At 40.0% G+C, this 25,342-nt stretch overlaps 1 protein-coding gene across 1 annotated transcript in view; it reads left to right on the top strand.

Moving 5' to 3' along the window:
• The window catches only part of LOC140895919 (von Willebrand factor D and EGF domain-containing protein-like), a 198,798-nt gene that overhangs the window by 15,970 nt on the left and 157,486 nt on the right, over positions 1-25,342 (top strand). Inside the window, 5 exon segments of the mRNA XM_073306827.2 lie at positions 114-342; positions 4,488-4,544; positions 4,807-5,072; positions 21,350-21,439; positions 24,859-24,994. Of these exon segments, the coding sequence (XP_073162928.2) occupies positions 114-342; positions 4,488-4,544; positions 4,807-5,072; positions 21,350-21,439; positions 24,859-24,994 (778 nt within the window).

Here is a 25,342-nt window from a genome sequence, read left to right as displayed (position 1 = left end):
TTGAATGATTTGATAATCCTGTTTTTAAACAATTACACACAAAATGCTAACACAAGCACTGAACGAATATATTGCAGGTTGCTATAAATTATTTCTTTTATGTTTATCCTCAGATGAGTAAATGTGGCATATAAGCTCCGGTGTGGCTTTCACTAAAATCTGAATCTCTCCCACTACCTGGGAGAAAAAAGCAGCTAATGGCTTGTGCTACCTGGCAATTCTTCTTTGGAAGCACCAAAGACTGTTGTTTGTTCCGGATACCTATCTCAGTTAGAAACTGTGGAGAATTCTTTGTTTATCTCTTGCAACCTACTCAAGGATGCATGGGCTATTGTGCAGAAGGTAGGTTTAGTAAGGTTTATCAATAACATGGTATGTGCCTCTCTTGCTACGTGTTCAAAGGTCCTGGTATTGTAATACACATCTTAGTGACCTTACAAATCAAGCATTGCTCCTAGTAAGATGCAGACTGTGTCGCGAATAAATCTGCAGCACTCCAATGTGTTCCTGAGGAATAGCTGTTATTACCAGTGCTAAATGTAATCTGGTGTATAGTACTGAAGTGTACTTAGTTTGCTTACAGTTCACACATAAACTTTACTACTGTCTTTGTCTCCATTTTGGTTTGAAGTGGTGAAGCTGGCATTTTTTTTATTTTTTATTTTTTTGGTTTCTGTTTCTTTGCAGGTAGTGTATCTAAGACTTGCTCTTATCTTAAGTAATCCAGTATTCCAAAAAAGATAAATCTGGAGCCCTGAAAAGAAAAGAAAAATCTGATAAGATAGCAGCTTTTCATGACATTTATGTAATTACTCTAGTTAGAAATAATTTCCAGCCTACTACAAGAGCTCTAACCTCTGTTCTTTAGCTAGGAAACAAAGGAATAGCAGAAAGCAATTGCTCATGCACTTACACCTTCTGAACTTTTAAAGTGTTCAGGTGCGTATAGATTCAGATAGAAATGGTTCTCCTTTCTCAAAGGGAAATATACCTTTATACTTTCATTTCAGCATTTTTTTGCATATTAGCTCTCATGAACATGACACATTGGGAAACTAGGATTACCACGTATGGTTAGGCACAATATAAAGACATCTCTCTTTTTTTTTTTTATGATGATGATGATGATGAAAATATTCCAAATGGAATTTTCTAAATGAAATGAAAAATGCTGTATCCTTTAGAAAAACATTTTATTAAAAATGTTCATATTTTTATTTTTTCCAGTTTTTTTAAGGGGAAAAAGTAGAAAATGGGAGAAAAAATGCTCACTCTCATTTTTTTTTTAAAAAAAAAACAACTTATTCCAACTTTTTCCACTCAGGAGAAAGTAGTTTTGTTTTCTCACTTTCAGCAACTCTTTTTTTACCTTACCACTGGAAAAAGGAGAGGAGGATATAAAAAAAACTGAGATAAAGTAGGATTTCTCCCTCTATTTTGAAAAGAAAATTTTTAAGAATAAAGATTAAAAACTTATGGTTGAAGTTTTCTGAAAAATGAAAAATTACGTCAAAAGTAATTTTTAATCATTTAAGAGCCATTCCCCCTCTCAAAAAAAATCAAGCACCCTTACCAGCTAACTCAATTTGCTAGCCTTCCTGTTAAACTGTCACCAGCAATGGCAAACCATCGTCATTGCCTGGGAGAATTAACCCAGTTTTCCAGTTGGGATGGAGGGAAGTTTGCACTATTCTCCTTTCCCTCTAGGTTGCAGGTTTTGCACTTCATTCCTCTACACACTACAGTAGCAGTCCTGTATTTCGGCCATTCTCATGTGTCTGGATTCATGATTAGTACACTGCCTTCACACAGGGAGACTCACAAGGTCACTAATCAGAGATCCTGAAGTCAACAAGCCCAGCTGTATGGGAGATACATGAATAACACTCTCACACTGTAGGTGACAGTTCATTGCAAACACAGAAAAAGATCCAAAAGACTGGATAAGGAGTAATAAAAACTGAACAGGTGGTAACCGTAATTCAGGGTTTTCCCATGGAGGGGGAAAAACCCACTCTATGTGTCAAAAATTCTTTCTGAGGAAGAGTTGTAGAGCTAATGACTCTCCTGCCAAACACTATAAAAACTATTCAGTACTTTCCACATTCAGCATGAAAAACTCAGAAACTCCATGTGATTGGACCTTCTTAAGTTCAGGAAGTGGACATGGCTGGGAAAGGTATGTGTGTGAGTAGAGAGGCTTATCCTGCTCTCACCCTCCCATGGGTTGGTTTCCTAAACTCAAACCCTTGTATCATTTTCTGCAGGAAGTCATGATCTGAGCCACACTTTGAGGCAGCTTCCCTTAGTTCATAAATGGACTAGCCTCTAGCTACTGACTCCCTATTTTAAGAAATTGCTGTTCCCTTTTCTACCTCATGTTTTTTGCCCTAACCAGATGTTAACATACCGATTCTTCATTCTGATATAACTCTTTCATGTTTTAATCTCTTGGGCTCAGTCACAGGGTTTGGGGTGCAATCCAGGCCAGTAAAGGGTTATGTCACCACTTGCCTTGCAACCCTGGATGCCTTACAATGCTTTGCTGCTGTAGCTCCCAACCTGGGATGCTCACTATCAGCCTACTAGCATGCAGGTCACACCCTGAGTGTCTATGTGCTATTATGTTTTAACATCTGTGGCCTTAATATATAAAACTCTTAATATATAAAACAGTCCTGGTTCAGCAGCTCTGACCCCAGTAGCCTGTCTACAGCTCCCCAGCCCCATGTTGGCTTCCACCAGCCTTGATTACTGCTTGCAGGGTGACCCCAACATACTCCTATGACTCAATTTTCCCAAAACCATGTATGCTGTAATGTGGCCACCAGCTTGCCACATTAACTGGAGTTAACAGTCCCTTTAATTCAAACATGGCACTTGTGGTTTACATTAATAGTAAAACAAATTAATTAACAAAAGTGGATTTTAAGTGAGTTAAATCTAAGAGATAAAGTTAGAAAGGGTTACAAGCAAATGAAAGTGAAAACGCGCACCTAAAATCTAAAACTTAATCGAGCAAGGTACAGGCTTTCTTCAAGATCTTTTTTCTCACCTATACTCAGTTCCCAGAGACATCAATATCCTCCCCCCTATCACCCCAGTTGAAGAAGCCATCTTTTTCAGCTTCCAAGAGCTATGTTCCCTTGTGTCTGTCTAGGGATAGGTGCCAAGGATGGCTCTCATTTTTGCTTATATCTTCCAAAGTTCAGTGACTTTGTTTCAAGAGGCAGGATGACCTGATGCTATTCTTCCCACCCCCCTGCATGTAAATGGGGCTTCAATTGTTTTGATTCCACCATGCTTAATTTACATAGGAGACAGATAAATAGCTGATTTCACTCCTATCTGGTATGGAACCTGTTTCTCCCTATTTAACCACAAATATAAAAACATATCATTAAGTGTCCATATTTCCTCATATAATGTTAATACATACATTTCACAATGATATCAGTCACCAGTGTACCCTTAGCTTTCAGAAAATCCCTCACTCTGTACATTTTTATAATACAGTAATATTGTATACAATCAGTTGATTCAATTTCTTATCACTTGAGGTTCAGCCTGCCCCTCCCGCACATCATTATAGACCAGTAAATCTTTGAAATGGATTCTTCTCAAGGTTACCTCTCAAAGGCAAGCTATGAGAAAGGCAACATGGAGTCTGGTAGTTAAAGATGCTCCATGCTTTTTCTTCCCCCACTTTTTAGCTTAATAGCTTTTCTTTGCCTAATATGTGAAAGTGGACTTACATTGTCTTTGCCTAAAGATTGGGCTGGTTAGAGCATCAAATACACATTCCTTTGTCTAAGGCAGACCAGTTTATGAACTCCCCCTGACATGCCTGGTTTAAACACACTTTAATCATAATTCTAGCGTATCTCCATAACTGTTAATACCCACTGTGTACGTACATCATACAAGAATATTAATGATCGGTGACTTATTAGTTTTCAAATAATACCTCACAAGGCATATTTTGTACAAAGATTTTTACAGTAGTTGGTATGGTGTGAATACAGGGGGGTTAATGTCACAGGCTCCCAAAACATTCCTCCAAAAAGTCCCTTCAAAATATCTGAAATAGTTCTGTGTTCCATTTGAATCCAGGCCTCTAGCAATGGAAGGATAACGTATTGACTCCCAGTATTACACTTTTTGTTTCCACTCTTAACATAAGGTTTACAGGCAAGGTTTTAGACTCAAATTATTTACTGAAGCATATAGAAGGCAAAATAGCTTTTAGAACAGAGGTAATTATCCAGAGTGTAGTGGGAGTGAGCCAGTGTGGGCACCAACATGTTCCATATTATTCTATCTATTGGTAGAGTGCCAAATACATCTTAGAATACCATAAAAGTGTTCTTCATTATATGGGGCTACGAGTTAGGTGTTCTTTGAGGGCCAGTGGGGAAGAAGTATTTATATACCAACTCATCTCTGTAGTATAGTAAATTCACACACCATTTCTTTAGCTGTTGCAGAGTTGAAACCAAAGGCCTGTGTTCCTGGGCAATCTGAAGTTGAAGGTATTTGCCAGGGTAATTAAATAAAATTAACTAATAGCAAATGTATGATTTGTATTCAGACATATTCTTTTCATATACAGAACAAACTTACAGGTAAAATACAAGAACTATAAGAGCAATTGTTAATTATTTTTAGATTAGCTACATTCTTTATTTTCACTGTAGTAAAAATACTATTTTTCTTCCTATTTATATCAAAATAATGGAATTGAAAGAAAATAGCAATGTAATATTATTGGCGTATTTAGTTATGTTCATTACTGGTTGATGAAAGAGCAGTTATGCTATTTATCCCTTTTCTCTCCAGGAAAACTCCCAAACCTGACTTTACAACCAGTAATTACTCCTGAGGTTGTGAGAGCCAGTGTCCATCTCAAATGTACTTACCATCATCCAGCCTCAAATCAGCCTTTGCAGTACGTGGTGGTTTGGTCACGCCTTTCCACATCCAGCATGAAAGAACAGATTCATCGTGACACAACTCTGCAGACATTCTCTTACATGGAGATGGATGGAGTTAATTTCAGATTGGGAGATACGGTAATGCTTTCCTGAACTCAGCAAACAAGATCAAACATTCAGAGGAACTGAATCCTCTTGTAGAATTTTTGTTCAGCGTTTATTAACTGTATTCCCCACTGGCAGCACTTACATCTAATGTAAGAGAAGTTGCTTAAATGGGATTGCATTTTAAAGCAGGATTATTAAATACTATTTGTCAAGGTCAGAACCTCTAACATCTCTATTAGATGCTATTCATATAAATATACTATACTTCCACTACACTTATTTTCTTCACATTTTCATTAATGATATGTGATGGGGTATACTAGAGTTACCATATTTGAACATTCAAAAAAGAGGACTCTCCATGGGGGAGTAGGGGAGTATTTGCTCGTGCCCCCCCAGCCCCTGGCCCCGCCTCAACTCCACCCCTTCCCCACCCCCATTCCAACCCCTTCCCCAAAATCCCCACCCCAACTCCACCCCCCTCCCTGCCCCATTGGACCCCTACCCCAAATCCCTGCCCTGGCCCCACCTCCTCCCCTGAGTGCACAGCGTTCCCTCTCCCCACACTCCCTCCCAACCCTGCAAAATGGCTGTTTCGCAGCGCAAGTGCTGGGAGCTAGGGGGGGGGAAGCAGGCACTCTCTCGAGTGATCAGCATTCACTTTCTTTCTCGAATGATCAACATTCACTCTCTTTCTTGAATGATCATTTCTTCTTTGGGGAAAAATAATAATGGCAAAATCCCGGACGTTTTTAGATATTTAAAAATTCCTCCCAGGTGGCAATTTAAGAACCAAAAAGCTGGACATGTCCGGGAAAATAAAGACTATGGTAACCCTAGGTATACCAAACACCACACTGGGCTTGAAGGGGTTAAAGGACAATGCTGGGTCCAGGTAGCCCCAGACTCCCAGGCCTGTAGAGCATGCTCCATCTGGAGGAGCAGGCTAAAAGGAGCTTAGAAGCCCAGGCAAATGGGAGAGAGTGAACGGATTGGAGGGAAGACAGGCCTTTGCCTGAAAAGTCACATGGACGGTTGAAAGTGCGATGGGACCGTGAGGCCAACGGGCAGTGCTTTTTCCAAACCCCTCACCCTTTTTGAGAACTGGCAGTCCCTGTGGGGCTCTGATCATCTGAACTCTGTTCAGCTCATGGTTATTTGGACTGTATGGGACCATGCCCTGAGCTGAAAGAGAACAGAGGTAGGAAGTAGTCCAAAGCAGCAGACTTTGATCTTCCACATGAAGGAAGTGATTGTGAATAACAGAGACTTGGTGGGATAACTCACATGACTGAAGTACTGTCATAGATGGATATAATCTGTTCAGGAAAGATAGGCAAGGCAGAAAAGGTGGGGGAGTTGCATTGTATGTAAGAGAACAGTATGACTGCTCAGAGCAGTCACAGTCACAGTATGAAACTGCAGAAAAACCTGTGAGTCTCTGAATTAAGTTTAGAAGTGTGAGCAACAAGGGTGATGTCGTGGTGGGAGTCTGCTATAGATCACCAGACCAGGGGGATAAGATGAACGAGGCTTTCTTCAGGCAACTTACAGAAGTTAATAGATCACAGGCCCTGGTTCTCATGGGGGACTTCAATCACCCTGATATCTGTTGGGAGATTAATACAGCAGTGCACAGACAATCCAGGAAGTTTTTGGAAAGTGTAGGGGACAATTTCCTGGTGCAAGTGCTGGAGGAACCAACTAGAGGCAGAGCTCTTCTTGACCTGCTGTTCACAAACAGAGAAGAATTAGTAGGAGAAGCAAAAGTGGATGGGGACCTGTGCGGCAGTGAGCATGAGATGGTCAAGTTCAGGATCCTGACACAAGGAAGAAAGGAAAGCATCAGAATACGGACCCTGGACTTCAGAAAAGCAGACTTTGACTCCCTCAGAGAATTGATGGGCAGGATCCCCTGGGAGAATAACATGAAGGGGAAAGGAGTCCAGGAGAGCTGTCTGTATTTTAAAAAATCCTTATTGAGGTTGCAGGAACAAACCATCCCAATGTATAGAAAATATGGCAGATATGGTAGGCGACCAGCTTGGCTTAACAGTGAAATCCTTGCTGATCTTAAACACAAAAAAGAAGCTTACAAGAAGTGGAAGATTGGACAAATGACCAGGGAGGAGTATAAAAATATTGCTCAGGCATGCAGGAGTGAAATCAGGAAGGCCAAATCACACTTGGAGTTGCAGCTAGCAAGGGATGTTGAGAGTAACAAGAAGGGTTTCTTGAGGTATGTTAGCAACAAGAAGAAGGTCAAGGAAAGTGTGGGCCCCTTACTGAATGGGGGAGGCAACCTAGGGACAGAGGGTGTGGAAAAAGCTAATGTACTGAATGCTTTTCCATTTCTCATCCCCTGGGTGATAGTTTACCACAAAGTCAACGTGAGTGAAGAAGAGGGACCAGCAGAGCTGGTGGTGGTTAAGGTGTCTAGCAGTCCAGAGGTAGTCCAGATTCTAGTGGTCCGTCAGGACTTGGACTGGGAATCAGGCTCCTTCCTGGCACAGCTTCTTGAAAGCTACATTTATAGCTAGTAGTGCCTTGTCCCAAACATATTTTTTCCGATAGGGTTAGCTTCTGAGAATAAAAGGCACAAGGATGGAGTTGGTTGTGGGACTTGTGTGTTGAAACAATACAGTACCTATGGCAAAATTTGAGACATCAGCCTCAGTTGTAAATAGCTTGGTGGGTGAATCAGGATGGATGCCGAGGTGAATGACCTCTTCAATTAATCAAAGGCTGACTAATCCTCTATGGACAAGACAACCCCTTTTGTATGCACCATTATGGGAGTAACCATGCTAGGGAATCCTTTTACAAATTGCCTATAGAAATTGGTGAACCTGGAGAATTACTGCACCCCATGTACATCCTCGGGTATGATTCAGTCGGATATTATTGCCACCTTGTGCAGGTCCATAGTAAATCCCTCAGGCGAGATGATATAGCCCAAGAATTCTACTGTGGCTTTATTAAACTTGTGGTGGTTTTGGCAGTGTGTCTCCAAGAAAGTGCACATGTGATGATTGTGGATAGCCTGACTTTAAGAGAAAATTAGGATGTCATCCATGTAAATAATAACAAATTGATCCAACATGTCCCTAAAGATGGCATTTATGAAATGCTGGAAGGTTGCCAGGCTGTTACACAACCCAAACTGCATGACCAACTACTCAAAGTGATCACACCTGGTATAGAAGGTGAATGGACTATAAGGTGGATAGAAAGCTGGCTAGATCATCGGGCTCAATGGGTAGTGATCAATGGCTCCATGTCTAGTTGGCAGCTGGTATCAAATGGAGTGCCCCAAGGGTCGATCCTGGGGCTGGTTTTGTTCAATATCTTCATTAATGATCTGGAGGATGGCGTTGATTGCAGATGACACAAGTTTGCAGATGACACTAAATTGGGAGGAGTGGTAGATATGCTGGAGGGTAGGGATAGGATATAGAGGGATCTAGACAAATTGGAGGATTGGGCCAAAAGAAATCTGATGAGGTTCAACAAGGACAAGTGTAGAGTCCTGTACTTAGGATGGAAGAATCCCATGCACTGCTACAGACTAGGGACCGAGTGGCTAGGCAGCAGTTCTGCAGAAAAGGACCTACAGTGGATGAGAAGCTGGATATGAGTCAACAGCGTGCCCTTGTTGCCAAGAAGGCTAACAGCATTTTGGGCTGTATAAGTAGGAACATTGCCAGCAGATCAAGGGACGTGATCATTGCCCTCTATTCGGCATTGGTGAGGCCTCATCTGGAGTACTGTGTCCAGTTTTGGGCCCCACACTACAAGAAGGATGTGAAAAAATTGGAAAGAGTCCAGCGGAGGGCAACAAAAATGATTAGGGGGCTGGAGCACATGACTTATGAGGAGAGGCTGAGGGGACTGGGATTATTTAGTCTGCAGAAGAGAAGAGTGAGGGTGGATTTGATAGCTGCTTTCAACTACCTGAAAGGGGGTTCCAAAGAGGATGGATCTAGACTGTTCTCAGTGATAGCAGATGACAGAACAAGGAGTAATGGTCTCAAGTTTCAGTGGGGGAGATTTAGGTTGGATATTAGGAAAAACTTTTTCACTAGGAGGGTGGTGAAGCACTGGAATGGGTTACCTAGGGAGGTGGTGGAATCTCCTTCCTGAGAGGTTTTTAAGATCAGGCTTAACAAAGCCCTGGCTGGGATGATTTAGTTGGGGATTGGTCCTGCTTTGAGCAGGGGGTTGGACTAGATGACCTCCTGAGGTCCCTTCAAACCCTGATATTCTATGATTCTATGACTCAGCTGGTGATACTTCCCATAGGGCCCTTGGGTGGGCCTTGCTGGAGAGGGAGGGCCCAGTTCCCCCTGCATGCTCTGCTTGACACCTACGCCTGAGATGGGCTGAGACTGATGCCTCCATTCTAGGGGCAGAGGTAGGCATCTCTTTTGGGGTGAGTTTTCCTGCTTCTAGTACTGCCCTGGATTTGAGGGGTGTGTATACCCCAGAATGTGCTCAAGCTAATTTCAACCATATTTCGTGCATTCAGCCACCCTGAATTAATGAAATAGAACACCACATAGTTAAGGGTTAATTTGGAGATAGGCTTTCAGAAGCAAGGTCAAAACTAGCTACAGTTTCTGCTAATCAGAATGGGAGAAGGGCATAAACAAGTAAACAATTGAAACTAAAAACGTTGGTGATTGGAAAAACCTTGAGTCTAGATGCCTCTGATGTTAAAAGTTTATTGAAAGTTAGAAAAGTAAAGATACAGTCGGGTCATAATGACCTATGTGTTTTGTAGAAGTTATATAAAAGATTATTAGCTAATAGAGTGTACTTTGGAGCAGTCCTCTGAAGCCATCTTGAGAGACTTTTTCCTGACACCCTTTCTCCCCGGTGGGTGAGCAACTGGCCACTGTAAACCTGCTGTTAATTACTCAACACCGTTCCAGATGTTAGGTAAATATCTGGGATGTTCTAAACCTATTGTTTATGTTTGTGTCTGCTTAAATCTAATAAACTGCAGTTTTAGATAGAGCACGCTTACTTGCATGAATCTTATCAGACAGAAGTGCTGTGTTCCTGTTGATTTATTCCTTACACCGCCTGGAGTGAAATCATTAAGTGGCCCCTGTTGGGGGTTCTGAAAACCCAGGGTAACACTAGAACTAGTGTACTTAATTCCTTAAGTACCGACATTAAAAAGCTTGAATATATGATGTATATATTGCAGGTTAAATGCCATAAAGTTGGCACAACCTGCAGGGCCGGGGGAGACAGAGAAAACTGTTCCAATTTTTACTCAGTATTTTTTCCACCTAACAGCAGAATGAACTTGGGGTAAAGGCACAGACACCTATATGCACATCCAGTTCAAGCATTGAGTAATTTCTATACTGATGGACAGACCCATAATAATATCTTTTCACAAAAAAGAATATTAAAGAATATGAAATTTTAAAGTATATGGAGGTTTATTTCATGGTCTTTTTCATGGTGTTCTGCCTTTCTGAGACTGGTTCATTTGTATGCTGAAAGATGAAGTTCATTACAGAACAATCTTTAAGCAATACATTTAATGGCTTACATAGCAACCCTGGTCTAGTTCCAACAACAGCAACAACAAAAACAGAAACAAAAGCACCACAACCAGACACCAGTGCAAGACATGAACAAATTGATATGTATATAAATTAATGGCCTTCCACAGCACAAAAATCAGACTTTAAAAGTTAAATTAGGTTCATAACTGTTATAAACAAAGAACCATTAGTGATGCTAAATAGTACTGAAAGAATAAACACTGCCAGCTATAATAGCCCCATATTAAATATAGCTTGTAAACAGCCTTGGTGTTTTGAATCTTTTCTTGAATAAGAATTCACATTAAGAAATATGAATGTGTTTATTTAAATTCTTATAAAGGTGAGTCATTTATAACCGTGGTTAAATCTAGACACTTTTGCTAGTTTCTTCTCATAATTATGCTACCTGCATTTGAGTCAGACAAACTAATTCTGCCAGACTTCATGGGGAGCTTGTGTTACAGAGAGATATCTATTGTAATCAAAATAATTTCACCTGCAATCAATTCAATCCAGATTTAAACAATCCTGGATGGGGAGAAGCAGTTCTGTTAACTAGTAGTGTCACCTAGCTGTTATGAGACAATTTTTATTATATTAAAAGTTGTTTTCAAAAGCCCTTCTGTCCTTTGCTGAAACACAGATATTTAATTTAGCAAGTTTAGACTGAGATGTTCAGTTCACTGCTAGAATTTTTTTTAAGCTTTTCATGGCCTATTTGAGTAATTATAATTATCCACAAATTGTCATCGGTGAAATCAGGCAATGACACGTTAGCTGTAACAGGGATTTTAGTCTAAAATATTTCACATAATAAAGAGTTTAAAAAGCACTTTACCACATTTGCTGTTCCACCTTGGGTTCCTAATAATAGTTATGAAGGGCCTAATTCTCCTTTCACTGGTGTAAATCAGGGGTAAATCCATAGACCAGTAGAGTTACACTAGGTTAAGTCTGGCGAAAGTGAGAAGAGAATCAGGCCAGAAGGGCCAGAGTCAACCCTGTAAGCACAAGGGAAAGCAGTTTGCAAACCCCTGCACCCATGGAGGCTACATAATACAAGGGATTCTGCGGGGTCAGGTTATCTTTAAACTACGGCCAGCGCCTTGCAGATAGAGGCTGTGCAAGAGAGCGGCTGATAAGTCAGATGCATCCTTTCACTGGCTTTTCCCTGCCCCTTCCGCAATCCAGAGCGGGAGTCCTAAGGATTACATTCTACCCTCAGAAGTAAGTGAGGTTGCATGAGTGTAAATGAGGGTAGAATTTACTCCAAATGGGCCAAATTAAGACCCAGTATATCAGGTATAACTCTACTAAAATCACTTGGTTCTGCTTATTCCATTTTTCATCCACTTACACATGGTTTAAATTCAGCACTAATGTTTTTGCAGATGAATTTTAGGAGTTGCTTTATTTATAATCTTTATCTGAAATCCGGATCTTCTCCTTTCATTCCTTGATATAATATAGTCAAGAGTAAAGATTTTTGTTTCTCTTATGTGATTGATATCTACACTACTTTTCATTCATCATAATGTCTCCTGATAATATAAGGCGTATAACAGACTATCCATCAATATGTTTCAATATACATTGAAATGATTTAATAGCTTTAATAGGCCCTTAAAGAGTAATTCAGACTTACTGGGCCAATGATGTTTGAACTTTTATTGACGTCTCTATAGTCTAAACAGCCAAAGATAGTTCTTCAAAATGCTCATGTGTGCATTTCCCTCCCCCCACCCCCCGCCAACACACACACACACACACTTTGGGCTCTGATTTTGTTATTTCAGACAGTATGATGCCAGCATAATGTTAGTGAAATGATTGCAACATTGACCATATCTATAATACGCTGCTGTTGCTACATAAACACTGAAAGAAGCCCATTCCATCTGATTTGAAAATCCTAGCAGTCCCAAGTCTTATTTATACAATATTGACAGAGGTCAAGCCAGTCCTAGAGGCACAGGCATTTGTAAATTATGGTAGGCAGAGTGTGTGTAATGAGTTATGCTAAGAAATGGGGGGGGGCAGATTTGCTCAGCGCAGCAATTGTGAAATTTCATATGGTGAGAAAGCAGTTGTCACCATCTATAAACTATAATATGCATTTTAAAATAAAATGTTTAAATAAAACTGGCCTTTCCAAGCTGGTTGCTGACACATAAACCGTTTGTGACACCAGAAATATAGAACCTAGTGCAAAAGAATGTAATCTAGTATCTATCCTGCTTTAACATACGAAGGAGAACAGTTTAACTTCCACTCAAAGTAGGGAAGGAGGTTTTTCTCTTCTTTAATTACCACCTACTCTAAGTACGTGATTTGACATAAATGTTAAAATCTTTCTAGTAGGAGCCTGCAGACATTCTTAAAATACATTTTCAAATGCCTTCTCCAGACTTTGAATTGGGTAGTTGGCAGAACATGGTGATCAGCCCACTGCTACTTCCCAGCAGAAAATCATCACTACTAGGTCTAAAGGGGGAAATCTGTGGGCAAAGAAGGATATGTCATCCACAAAGGAGCTGATCCACTATTGGTTTGGATCAGATTCCAAACTTTGAAACCTTTGAAATTCCCCATCACTAGGTGTATGTGAAGGTCTGCTACATAGAGGCTGTTTTCCTGTGCACTGCAGTTTGGCTGTTTGAAGGTTGGTAGAGACTGTGGTTTTATATATAGGTTAGCTTTGATGAGGCTAGCTTACATCATGCTTTCCCATGTATTTTTGCTATGTTAATGCTAGAATTTGCATGGTGTAACATTTCACCTCATCAGGTGTCAGATCCTACTATTGCCTCAGTTTCTTTCCTTCAGTGGCCAAACAAGCTACAACTGGTGCTTTGTGTTTATTCTTCCCTTCAGGGTCTGGTTCATTAAAATATCTCAAAGCTAGACTCTCCCTTGGCAGTCCATTACACCCTCCTGGAATCTTAATTCCCTCTAAGAGGTTTTGCTCTTGTCCCTCACTGCAGATAGACTTTTCCCTCTGGATCCCCTGGCGGTGCCTCCCTGCTGGTCCCTCTCCTCTTTGCCCTCGTATCCTGGCACCAGGTACCCACTCTTCCTTTCCCCAGTCTTTTGAAACCCCTGGTCTCTCCCTCTCTAATGAAGCAGGCTCCCGCTTATAAGGATGCTGCAATCAACATGGTGCATCATTACCTTACCTAAGCACTGACCCAAGCCCAAATCCATAAACTGGGATTATTTGTAGTTATTGTCTGCACATCCTAAAACTTAGTATTGCTTGGGCACACTCCAGGCAGACATTGGTATGGGGTACAATATTCAAACTCACTTAAGTGTCTTAGATGCCTAAATTCCATTTTAAAAAGTGACTTAGGCACTTAAGGTGAGATTTTCAAAGGCATTTAGGTGTCTAAAAGTAGAGATGGGCACCTAGTGGGATTTTTAAAAGCTTCCAAGCAGGATATATCGCTAATTCCCCTTGAAATCAATAAGACAGACACCTAAGGGATTACGTCCTCCTGATAAGATAGATGGGGGAACACCTAATTTGAGACTCTTGTTTTGGAGCATCTGGGCCTTTGGTTTGAGCTAGGGCTCTGAGCAGCTCATTAGCTGAGGGGCAGTGTGTGACCCAAAGACCTCTTCATGTCAACTGGCAGAGGGCACAGGGGTACATAGAGTAACAGGAATCCCTGGGTTCACCAAAAGAGGTCATGTAAGGTCTCAACTGAAAGCACATGTCACACTGGTCTTCTTAATCATTGTGCCTAGAAGGCAATGCTTGTATTACCAGAGGCTGGTAGAGTCAGGGAGCTGATCCACTGCAGGCACAGAGAAGACTTCCTCATGCTAAAGGCAGGTGGTAGTAAGGTGCCACGTAACACTGGGTACCCCTTGGAAGTGTCACATGGTGTCAGGACTTAGGCACTTTTGTGCATATCCACTGGTGCAAATTTAGGTACTAGGTGATTTAGGCACCTACTGGGTTAGCTGAGTGACAGTTTTAAGAATGCCAGTGGGGCCGAGATGTTGGATTTCACAAATAATGAAAAAGCTGATAAGAGTTTCAATTGATAAAGAATTAAAGTATAGGAATGTAATTAATGCCAATTAACATGGTGTCATAAATATAAAGGGAAGGGTAAACCCCTTTGAAATCCCTCCTGGCCAGGGGAAAGCTCCTCTCACCTGTAAAGGGTTAAGAAGCTAAAGGTAACCTCGCTGGCACCTGACCAAAATCACCAATGAGGAGACAAGATACTTTCAAAAGCTGGGAGGAGGGAGAGAAACAAAGGGTCTGTGTCTGTCTGTATGCTGGTTTCTGCCAGGGATAGACCAGGAATGGAGCCTTAGAACTTTTAGTAAGTAATCTAGCTAGGTATGTGTTAGATTATGATTTCTTTAAATGGCTGAGAAAAGAATTGTGCTGAATAGAATAACTATTTCTGTCTGTGTATCTTTTTTGTAACTTAAGGTTTTGCCTAGAGGGGTTCTCTATGTTTTTGAATCTAATTACCCTGTAAGATATCTACCATCCTGATTTTACAGGGGGGATTTCTTTATTTCTATTTACTTCTATTTTTTATTAAAAGTCTTCTTGTAAAAAACTGAATGCTTTTTCATTGTTCTCAGATCCAAGGGTTTGGGTCTGTGGTCACCTATGCAAATTGGTGAGGCTTTTTATCCAACATTTCCCAGGAAAGGGGGGGTGCAAGTGTTGGGAGGATTGTTCATTGTTCTTAAGATCCAAGGGTCTGGGTCTCTAGTCACCTAGGCAAATTGGTGAGGCTTTATACCAAACCTTGTCCAGGAAGTGGGGTGCAGGGTTTTGGGAAGTATTTTGGGGGGAAGGACGCGTCCAAACAGCTCTTCCCCAGTAACCAGTATTAGTTTGGTGGTGGTAGCGGCCAGTCCAAGGACAACGGGGGGAATATTTTGTACCTTGGGGAAGTTTTGACCTAAGCTGGTAAAGATAAGCTTAGGAGGTTTTTTCATGCAGGTCCCCACATCTGTACCCTAGAGTTCAGAGTGGGGGAGGAACCTTGACACATGGTTTTATAGAAAATAGGTCTTGTAAACAAATCAGCTTTTATTCTTTGATGAGATTATAACTTTGGTTGATAAAGGTAACTGTGTAGATGTAATATACTTAGGCTTTTGTAAGACATATGCTTTAGTACTGCATGACATTCCGATTAAAAATTAGAAGCAGATAATACCAATAAAGCACATGTTAAAAGGATTAAGGACTGGCTAACTGAGAGATCTCAAAGTAGTTATCAAAGGGAAATCATTGAATATGGGAATTTCTATTGGGATTCTGCAAGGATTGATACTATTCAACATTTTCATCAGTGATCTGGAAATAAATATAAAACCATTGCTGATAAAATTTGGCAGAGTGGTAAATAACTATGAGACTAGGGCAGCCATACAGAGAGATATGAATAGCTTGGTAGCCCGGACACATGCATATAAAATGCATTTTACTACAGCCAAATGCAAAGTTACACATGTAGGAACAAGGAACGCAGGTCATACGTATAGAATGTGGGACTGTACATTTCTGGAAATGTTATTCTTAAAAGGATTATGGGTCATAATAGAAAAGCAACTCACAACATGCAAAGCTGTGGCAAAAAGGGTGAATGCAATCATTGGAAGTATAAAAGAGGGAGCAGTGAGTAGGAGCAGGAAGTGATTTTACCTCTGTATATGGCATTTGTGAGTCCTATACTGGGATACTGTATACAGTTTTGGTTCCCAGAATTTAAAAAGGATGTTAAAAAACTGGAGGGTTTTTTATGATTCCTGGGCTGGAGTAAACATTTTAGGGTGAGAGACTTAAAGAGCTCAATCTCTAGTCTAGCAAAAAGAAGATTGAGAGGTGACTTGATTACAGTGTATGAGTTCCTTCACACAAAGAAAATACAAGATACTAAAAGACTTTTTGATCTTTCGGGTAAAGGTATAACAAATTCCAATGGCTGGAAGCTGAAGCCAGACTAGTTCAAATTAAAAATAAGGCACAAATATCTAACTTTGAGGGTGACTAATCATTGGAACAAACTACCCAGGGAAGTGGTGGATTCTCCATCTCTTGATGTCTTTAGTCAAACAAGTTACTGGACTCAAATCAGGGGTAACTGAATGAATTTTAATGATCTGTAATATATAGGAGATCAGACTAGGTCCCTTCTAGCCTTAAACTCTATGAATCTATGAGAGTTTGTCATGCAAGGTGCTGAGGAAAAAAATTGTCAATAACTGGAACTAGGCCTATTTAGAGATTAATGCTCTATATACCATGACCAATTCCCAAAGCCATCCAGGACCCCCGCTCCAACATTAAAGGTCGAATTCAGCCTTCGGTTGAATACACTGCTCCCATTGATTTCAAAATGAAGCAGACGTGAATCTGAAGAAGTCAGTGGGAATTGCACCTGAGGGCAGAAGTCAGCCCTAACTTGAAAAGAATTTTTTTTAAAAAATCACCCTTTTTGTTTTATCGTTTTCTACCTAACAGTGGATTTTGCCCTAAAGAAATAATTTCATATGCATAGATGCAAGGAAACAAACCACAACCTGAAGCAATTGGATTATGGTGTCTGAAGTCCCCTTCACCGATTGTTATTGCTTTAAAAGGGATGAAGACAAAATAGAATTTTATTTAAAAACATGTGAGGACTTTGTGAAAAATACCATCTCACCTGTCACTGTTGTCAGCAAGGTGCCATCAGTGTTGTTGTTATCTCCTTGCTTTAAATGATATGTTGATATGAAAAAATATTGCTGATTCCTGAGCTGGAGAAGAAGAGCTGGTATTTGGCTGAAGGCAAAAAAACTCTCAAGTATAATAATAATTATGTGGCAAACTGTTATCTTGTAGCTCAGTGGCCAATGAACATATCTGATGATTATGAAGAGATGTGTACACCTACTAGGTAAAGAAGAAACTAAAGGGGGGGGGAACAATAAAAAAAGACAGAAATAAAATGTAATACTAGAACAAGTTCAGTGTCTATATATTTTAATTTGCAAATAGTGTACTAATCTTCACAAGTCCTATTGATCTTACCGAATACATAGGAGGTGCCCTACTATTCAAGGTATTCTACTTTTTGCTTGCCAAAAATAGATGACCATATACAAGTGTGGGATGGTATTTTAATGGTATTTTAAATATAGCTATGTATCATCTCTATATTTTTTAAGTGTAATGTTTTATGTGCAGACTGTATCCTAAAAGCATACCTTCTTAGAGGTCTGATATTTAGACATTCGGTCACCCTTTCTAGCATACTCAGAGGAGGATGCTCCCCAGCCGGTAAGCCAGAATCTTTAGCCAGGTTATTTTAATATTAACGTGATCCTGAATAAATAGTGTACGATATGGTATGTTAATGTTCTTTTCTAAATTTGCTTTAATAAAAAGTTTCTAAATAAACAAATAAGTCACTTTGTTCTGCAACAGGGAAAATACATTTTGGGAACAGGAAACAAGACTGGGTTACTGATGCATTTTCAAAGATGCTTGTCATCTTACTTATAATCTGTCTTGGAATCCTTTGATAGATCCACCCCCTGCTTTCTTTTTCAGCCTCCTAGTGAGCAATCCTGACAGCTTTAATTGTCTCTCTCTTCTTGACAGGGATTCTCAAAGTGGTGTTTTCAAATGGAAGTCACCGTGTGAACATTCTTGGATAAAACCGTTGAAGCAAAAAGTGCAAAACAGCTCAGCAAGTTTTATCATAGTCTGTGTAAATATTATATCTGCAATGCAACTCCATTGGATACGCGCACTGAGATGTGTAATGGAATCATATTTTTCACTTCAGGGGAGGGGCAAGAAGGAACAGATATTTTCAGACTTACTTCTTTTTTTCTGCTGCCACTGATTTGTCGGCTCTTGATTTTTGAGAAGACTCCCTCCATCAGCACTGGTGAGGGGAACAGCAGCAATTACCCTCTGCCATGAAAGAAAAAGATCTTTCTTAAAACTTCATAGATTGAATGTGGGCCATTAGGGAATGATAATGTCTTGAGGGATAATAAATCCCTAGTGATAACAAGGAACTAAACTGTACAACACACTTCTTTTATTATGGTGCTCTAGAGAGAAACTGTCTAAATACCCAGACGTTGAGGAACTGTGACTTTAGAGTAGCAGGTGATTACTTACTTCTGTTGTTAGAAAGGGGCAAACCTGAGGTAAGATGAAAAGGATTCTGTCTCTTCAAAATAAGGAAGAATACTGGTTCCCCTCACCAACCTGAGGTAGTATGGTAGATGGTCTGTCAATAAGAAAATCTGAAATAAAAAGGAAGATACTGGAGAGCACACTAAAATGGCCTTGAGAAAAAGAGTGTCTGAGAAGGAACTGGGAATAATCCACTTGGATTTAGAGGGAAGAGTAAATGAAATACTTAATTCTTCAGGTTCAAGGATCCAGGTGAGAGCCTTGCAGCACTTGAAATATTTCTAGTATTCTGAATGGGAACAAATAACTTAGGATGGAAGGATTCCCAGAACAGTTACAAAATTTGAAGGTAAATTGTAACATACAGGTAGGGGAGGAGGGAGCCATGATACACAGGGAGTTGAAGAGGGACGGAGAGTAGTGCCTTATACAAACCTGGAAAGTGATTTGGGTTTACATGGCTACAAGTTTTTGAGAGTATTCTTATTTGTTCTGAACCAGTTTGCACATTCCTAGTCATAAGGGGCCAGATTTAAAAAACAAAACAAAAAAAACCAAACCCTCATCTCCTATTTAGGCTCCTACATAAGAACTGATTTTCCAAAATTGCTCAGAAGCCAGTAGCTACCAGTGTGACACCTCTGGATGAAATAACACAACATCGAAAGTGCCGAGTGCTTCTGATAATCAGACAAAAGAAGCTTACTCATAATACCAAATAAGCTAGGTCAGCCTAGCTCCCCCTGTCGGATTACTGTTGAAACTCTGGAATTGATTTAGTGGGTCACAATCTGTTATTGCATTGATGAGGAGTAACCAGAAATTAATAACTACAGTCTAGTATTCTGTTGTAGTTTGTTTTAAGGAGTATTTGTATTGTGTAATCTTGTGCTCAAAGGAACGAGGTGTGCAGTTTTGGTTTTCTGAAACAAGAAACCATTTATTAAAAAAAAAAAAAAAGGATAGTAGATAGTGTGCAGCCTCAGCAGAGAAAAAGGTTGCCTGACTGTCCTAGGAATAAAACATAATTGGCCTGATAGATTGTGCTTTTTAAAAGATAAACCTTGTTGACATGTCTTTATCATTTAGATACTTTTATAATACACCAAGCAAAATGGAGTACACAGCTTCTCATGATTAGTACTTGAGACAACACGTAAAGAGGGTGTCACAGTTCCTGAGGTAACTGTACCTCTGACCCCTTCCTGGACTCTGTAAGGGAACCCCACTTAAGTCTCAGGCCTCTAGCCATCACCTTTCTTGGGGCAGGATCCCGCAACCCTCTCCCTCCAGACTGGAGAATTAGGCCACAGACTCCTGCAGATGGCCTCACAAGGTCTGACTAGTTCAGCATGTACAATCCTGTTGTTTCAAGGGCAATGACAGGGTTCACCAGTAACCAACCAGCTTCCATATAGCAAAGTACTAGCCATCCAGAACAAAATCATCACAGAAAAAACATGTCATAAAAACAATAAACAGCTTGTACACGTCTAGTTTAGCTAGGGTGACCATATGTCCCATTTTTATAGGGACAGTCCCGTTTTTTGGGACTTTCTTATATAGGCGCCTATTACCCCCCACCCCCTGTTCTGTTTTTTCACAGTTGCTATCTGGTCACCCTAAGTTTAGCAGATAGTTACCCATCTGCCACACAGAGACCTGGGTAGGGTTTAAAGTACTTCAGATCCTTTCTGCAGGGCCTGTCTCTCTTGATCACAGTCTCATGTCATTTCTGTTTTGAAGGCGAGTGACCCCTCTCCCACATATATGATCTCAAGTCCTTCGCATTCTTAGGTATCTTGAATGGTCAACCCAGGATATGGTATTTCCCCAAGGGGTAAAGCGTCAAAAGGACTTGTGTCCTGCTTCTTTTTTCAGGATTGGGGATTTGCATTAATTACACTCCACTGACTTTAGTACCTGCAGGAAACATCTTTTAGCTCACCCATTGAGCCAGGAATACAAGCCACAGCACCTATATAACATTTATAGTATAGATAAAATAGTCTTTGAATATTCCATGTTTCCAAAGCATGTCACAAAGGGCTTTAATGATGCTGAGACTATTTCTGAGGGTGGATGATTGTGAGGCCGGTCCAACATAAAATATAGCCTAAAAAATATGGACTAAAAGGAGGCTATGAGAGCCAGAGGATGGACAATGGTCTGCAAACTAGGCTCTATTCCTGTCCCTATCACTGGACTACAGTGTGACCTTCTACAAGCTGCTTCAGCTTCTGAATCAGCCTTCCTCTAAGGGGATGATAATACTCACCTTTATAACATGCTTGGAGATCTGAAAGTGCTACGTAAGTGTTAAGTGCTATTCATCTCTGAGACTGGGACCTTAAACTCCTTCTTTTTAAAATAAATGGATCAAAAATCCTCAGGGTTTAAACTTTAACTCCTCAGAGTTTACAAATATGAATCAAACAACAACTCCTAAAAAAAAAGTCAGTTCTAGAGGTAAAAACAGCCACCAGCAAGATAACTAGTGAAGATGCATAACTATGTTTCCCTTCCACTTTATTTCAAGTAAAGCCATTTATTTATTACAGATCTTTTGCACTGTCACCGCTTTTATGAGGGACTCTCCTGATCAGCAGTCATTGCCTGAAGAGAGCGATGGATTCTATGCAGGGATTAAGGTAATGCAAATGTCCTTGATTTACTGCACTTATCCAGCATGTCACTGAAGAATATTTGAATATTAACCAACATACTCTGGAACACAATATGCAAGAAAATAGGATTTGATGATCATAATTAATGTAAAAAGAAAAGGAGTACTTGTGGCACCTTAGAGACTAACCAATTTATTTGCTGGGTGGGAGGAGGTATTTTTTCATGCTTTGTGTGTATATAAAAATATCTTCTACACTTTCCATAGTATGCATCCGATGAAGTGAACTGTAGCTCACGAAAGCTTATGCTCAAATAAATTGGTTAGTCTCTAAGGTGCTACAAGTACTCCTTTTCTTTTCGCGAATACAGACTAACATGGCTGTTACTCTGAAACCTATAATTAATGTAGCTTCTACACGCCCAGTGAGAAAATGTCCTAATAAATTACGTGCCATTCTGTAAGCCTTTCTAAAGCATTCACGGTACTGTCTAGGTGCTGACACTGTCAGAACATAAAAAATATCCAAAAGTGCTCCATGCACCCTCTAGCACATGTCCAGATGCATTCCAGTAACTATGTACAAGGTTAGGAGTGCCAGAGCTATGTGAAGTGGATCTAATCTACCTGGATTTCAGAAAAGCATTTGATATAGTTCTACTTGGAACTTATTAGTTAAATTGGAGTAAATGGTGATTAATATGAGAATCAAAAATGTGGGTAAGGAACTGGATAAAGGGGAAACTACAATGGGTCATGCTGAAACATGAACTATCAGGCTGCAGGGAGGTTACTGGTGGAGTTTGTCAGGGATTGGTCTTGAGACCAATCTTCATTAACATTTTCTTCAATGACCTTGGCACAAAAAAGTGGCAGTGCACTAATAAAATTTGCAGATGACACTAAATTGAGAAGTATTGCCAATACAAAGGAGGATTGTAACATAAGACAGGAAGATTTGGCTGACCTTGAAAACTGGAGTAATGGAAATGGGACAACATTTAATAGTGTGAAGTGCAGGGTCATGCACTTTGGGACTAAACAACAAGAATTTTTGCTGTAAACTGGAGACTTATCAGTTGGAAGAGAAAGACTTGGGGGTATTGGTTCATCACCAGATGACTATGAGCCGCCAGTGTGATGTGGTCACTGGTGAGACCTCATCTGGACTACTGTGTGCAATCCTGGTCTCCCATGTTTAAGAAAGATGAATTCAAACTGGAAGAGGCGCAGAGAAGAGCTACTGGGATGATCAGAAGAATGGAGAACCTACTTTATGAGAGGAGACTTAAGGAGGTTGGCTTGTTTAGCCTCACAAAATGAAGGTTGAGTGGAGATATGATTGCTCTCCAGAAATACATAAGAAGGCTAAACATTAGGGAGTGAAAGAAGTTATTTACATTAAGGGCCAATGTTGGCACAAAGCCAAATTAATACACACTGGCCACCAACAAGTTTAAGCTTTAAATTAGACTAAGGTTTCTAACCATCAGAGGAGTAAAGTTCTGGAACAGCCTTCCATGAGGAGTAGTGGGGGCAAAACATCTCACTTGTTTCAAAACTGAGTTTATGGAGGGGGTGGTATGATTAGGTAGCCTACAATGGCATATGGTCCATCTGTAATGGCTATTAGCAAATGTCTCCAACGGCTGGCGATGGGACACTAGATGGGGAGGGCTCTGAGTTACTACAGAGAATTCTTTCCCAAGTATCTGGCTAGTGGGGCTTGCCAGCAAACTCATGATCCAATAGATCACCAAATTTGGGGCTAGAAGGAGTTTTCCCCTAGATCAGATTGACAGAGACTGTTCTTTGTCTGTTTGTTTGTTTCTTTGTCTGTTTGTTTTTGCCTTCTTCTGCATCATGGGGCATGACTCACTTGCTGGTTTGAAATAGAGGAAATGATGGATTCTCTGTAACTTGAAGTCTTTAAATTAAGATTTGATGACTTAAGTAACTCAGCCAGAGGTTATGGGTCTATTACAGGTGTGGGTGGGTGAGGTTCTGTGGTCTGTAATGTGCAGGAGCTCAGACTAGATGATTATGGTGGTCTTTTCTAGCCTCAAAGTCTATGAATTTAAGTCGGAATATCACTGCATTCAGACCATAAGGATGAGGAGAGAAAAATGAAATACTAATGAACACCTGGATAAGGTCAAAGGAAAAGACTGAAAAATCATGCTTATGGGTAGACTGCCTTACGTGATTATTTAATTTTGGAAGGTAATTAGATACCACTTTGATGGCTGCAGTATAGAATGATAGAGAATGGATTTGGTAGTTGTTTCCAAACAAAATATTGTTTTCACATCATTTTGTGTTCAATTTTGAATGCTCTTTGGTCCAGTGGCCATGCCTTGTAGTACTAGTGTAGTATTCACATTATTCTCTAGGATTTACCTATACTAAATACAGAGAATACTGCAAGTACCCTGTTAATGTTATTTAGTTATCAAAGGCAAAATAGGAGCATTTTTATGAGCAACCACCGTATAAAGATCCAGATGTGCCTCTAGATAAATGTGCACAGTTCCCCCTGAAGTCAATAGGAGCTGATCTAGTGCAACCAAAAGCAAAATTCAACCCACAGGTTATCACAAAACATACTTGGATCCATAGTAGTGAAAAGCATTGTCCTGTATAAATGAAATACATAATTATGCAGAGCCAGAGTGTCTCTTGGGCTACACACCCATGCAGGGGCATTAAAGGGAGATAGCCCCAGCTCATATGTATGCACTATCCAGACTTTGGGTTCAGATGGACAAGGTTAAGAGTGCTGTGTACTAGCTACTTTCCCACCAGAGCAGATGAGCAAGGAGGGAGTGGGGAATGGCTGGAGTCTTGGCTTTGCTCTGGAATGCACAAGACAGCAGAGCTGTGCTGGCATAGAAGGAGAAATAATCTGCTTCACGTATGAGCCACTAACCGATTATTTTCCCCTGGTGCAAGAACCGGGAACAAGGAGGGAATTGCACTTAACTGCCCTGCTCCTGGGGCAGTGTGCCAATGTGCCACCTCATACGCTTGTATAGGGCTTGTGGCACTGTCAGACTCTAGCCTATGACCAGTGAAAATATACCGCTCAATGCATTGTAATTAGTTCTTTTTTTAAAGTGATACTGGAAAAAAAATGATTCCATGCTATCCTATTGTTGTCAGGACTTCTTTTTTTAAAAAAAGATTCTTTTCAGACCAGGAAATAAGAAACTGTTACAGACTACTGATGACAACTGCAAATAGTTTCCTAATTCCTGAACATACCGTAAAAGCTTAAAAAGCAATTTTACCTTTTGAAATTAGAGACAATGATTACTTTATCATGAATTTGTAAGTTTTTTTGGTTAAAAAGAAAAAAAATCATTTTTTATGTTTCAGAAATATCCATTTTGCCTTATTTTTCTGTCACAATTATCTAAGATTGATCATCTATTTTACTTCCAGTTTACACCAGAGTCACTACAAATTGCAGAGGATGACAAAGAACATGTTTTGACCATTCTAAGTACTGTACCTATTATCTGCCAAGGTCAAGGTGACATCTGTAAAATTACTTTACAGCTGAAAACTGAAGATTCTGGTAAGAGATTTGTACATTGTAGTTAATTCATTGTGACTACTTACTTTTTGCAACTTATATGGTACAATGAATTTAAAGGAAAATTATAACATTTAGATAACATTAAATAGTTGACAAAACTAAATAGCTTGTTAGCTTGTAAAAAAAAGTAGATGAAAAAATCACTCATGGTTTGTTGCCGGTACATTAAGCAATTTCAATAATAGCTACATCATAGTTCATTGTGATTTATTAGAGAAATAATGATAAAGAAAAGGATTTTTTTAAACATTTAGGGTTATAAAATAGCATTGCAAGGTTCTGCATTCTGAATGTTTCTTAACCAGAGTGACACTCAGAACAATCTCA

This window comes from Lepidochelys kempii, chromosome 11 (assembly GCF_965140285.1).
Source record: "Lepidochelys kempii isolate rLepKem1 chromosome 11, rLepKem1.hap1, whole genome shotgun sequence".
Lineage (NCBI taxonomy): Eukaryota > Metazoa > Chordata > Testudines > Cheloniidae > Lepidochelys > Lepidochelys kempii.
This window is presented reverse-complemented; position numbering and strand designations above follow the sequence as displayed.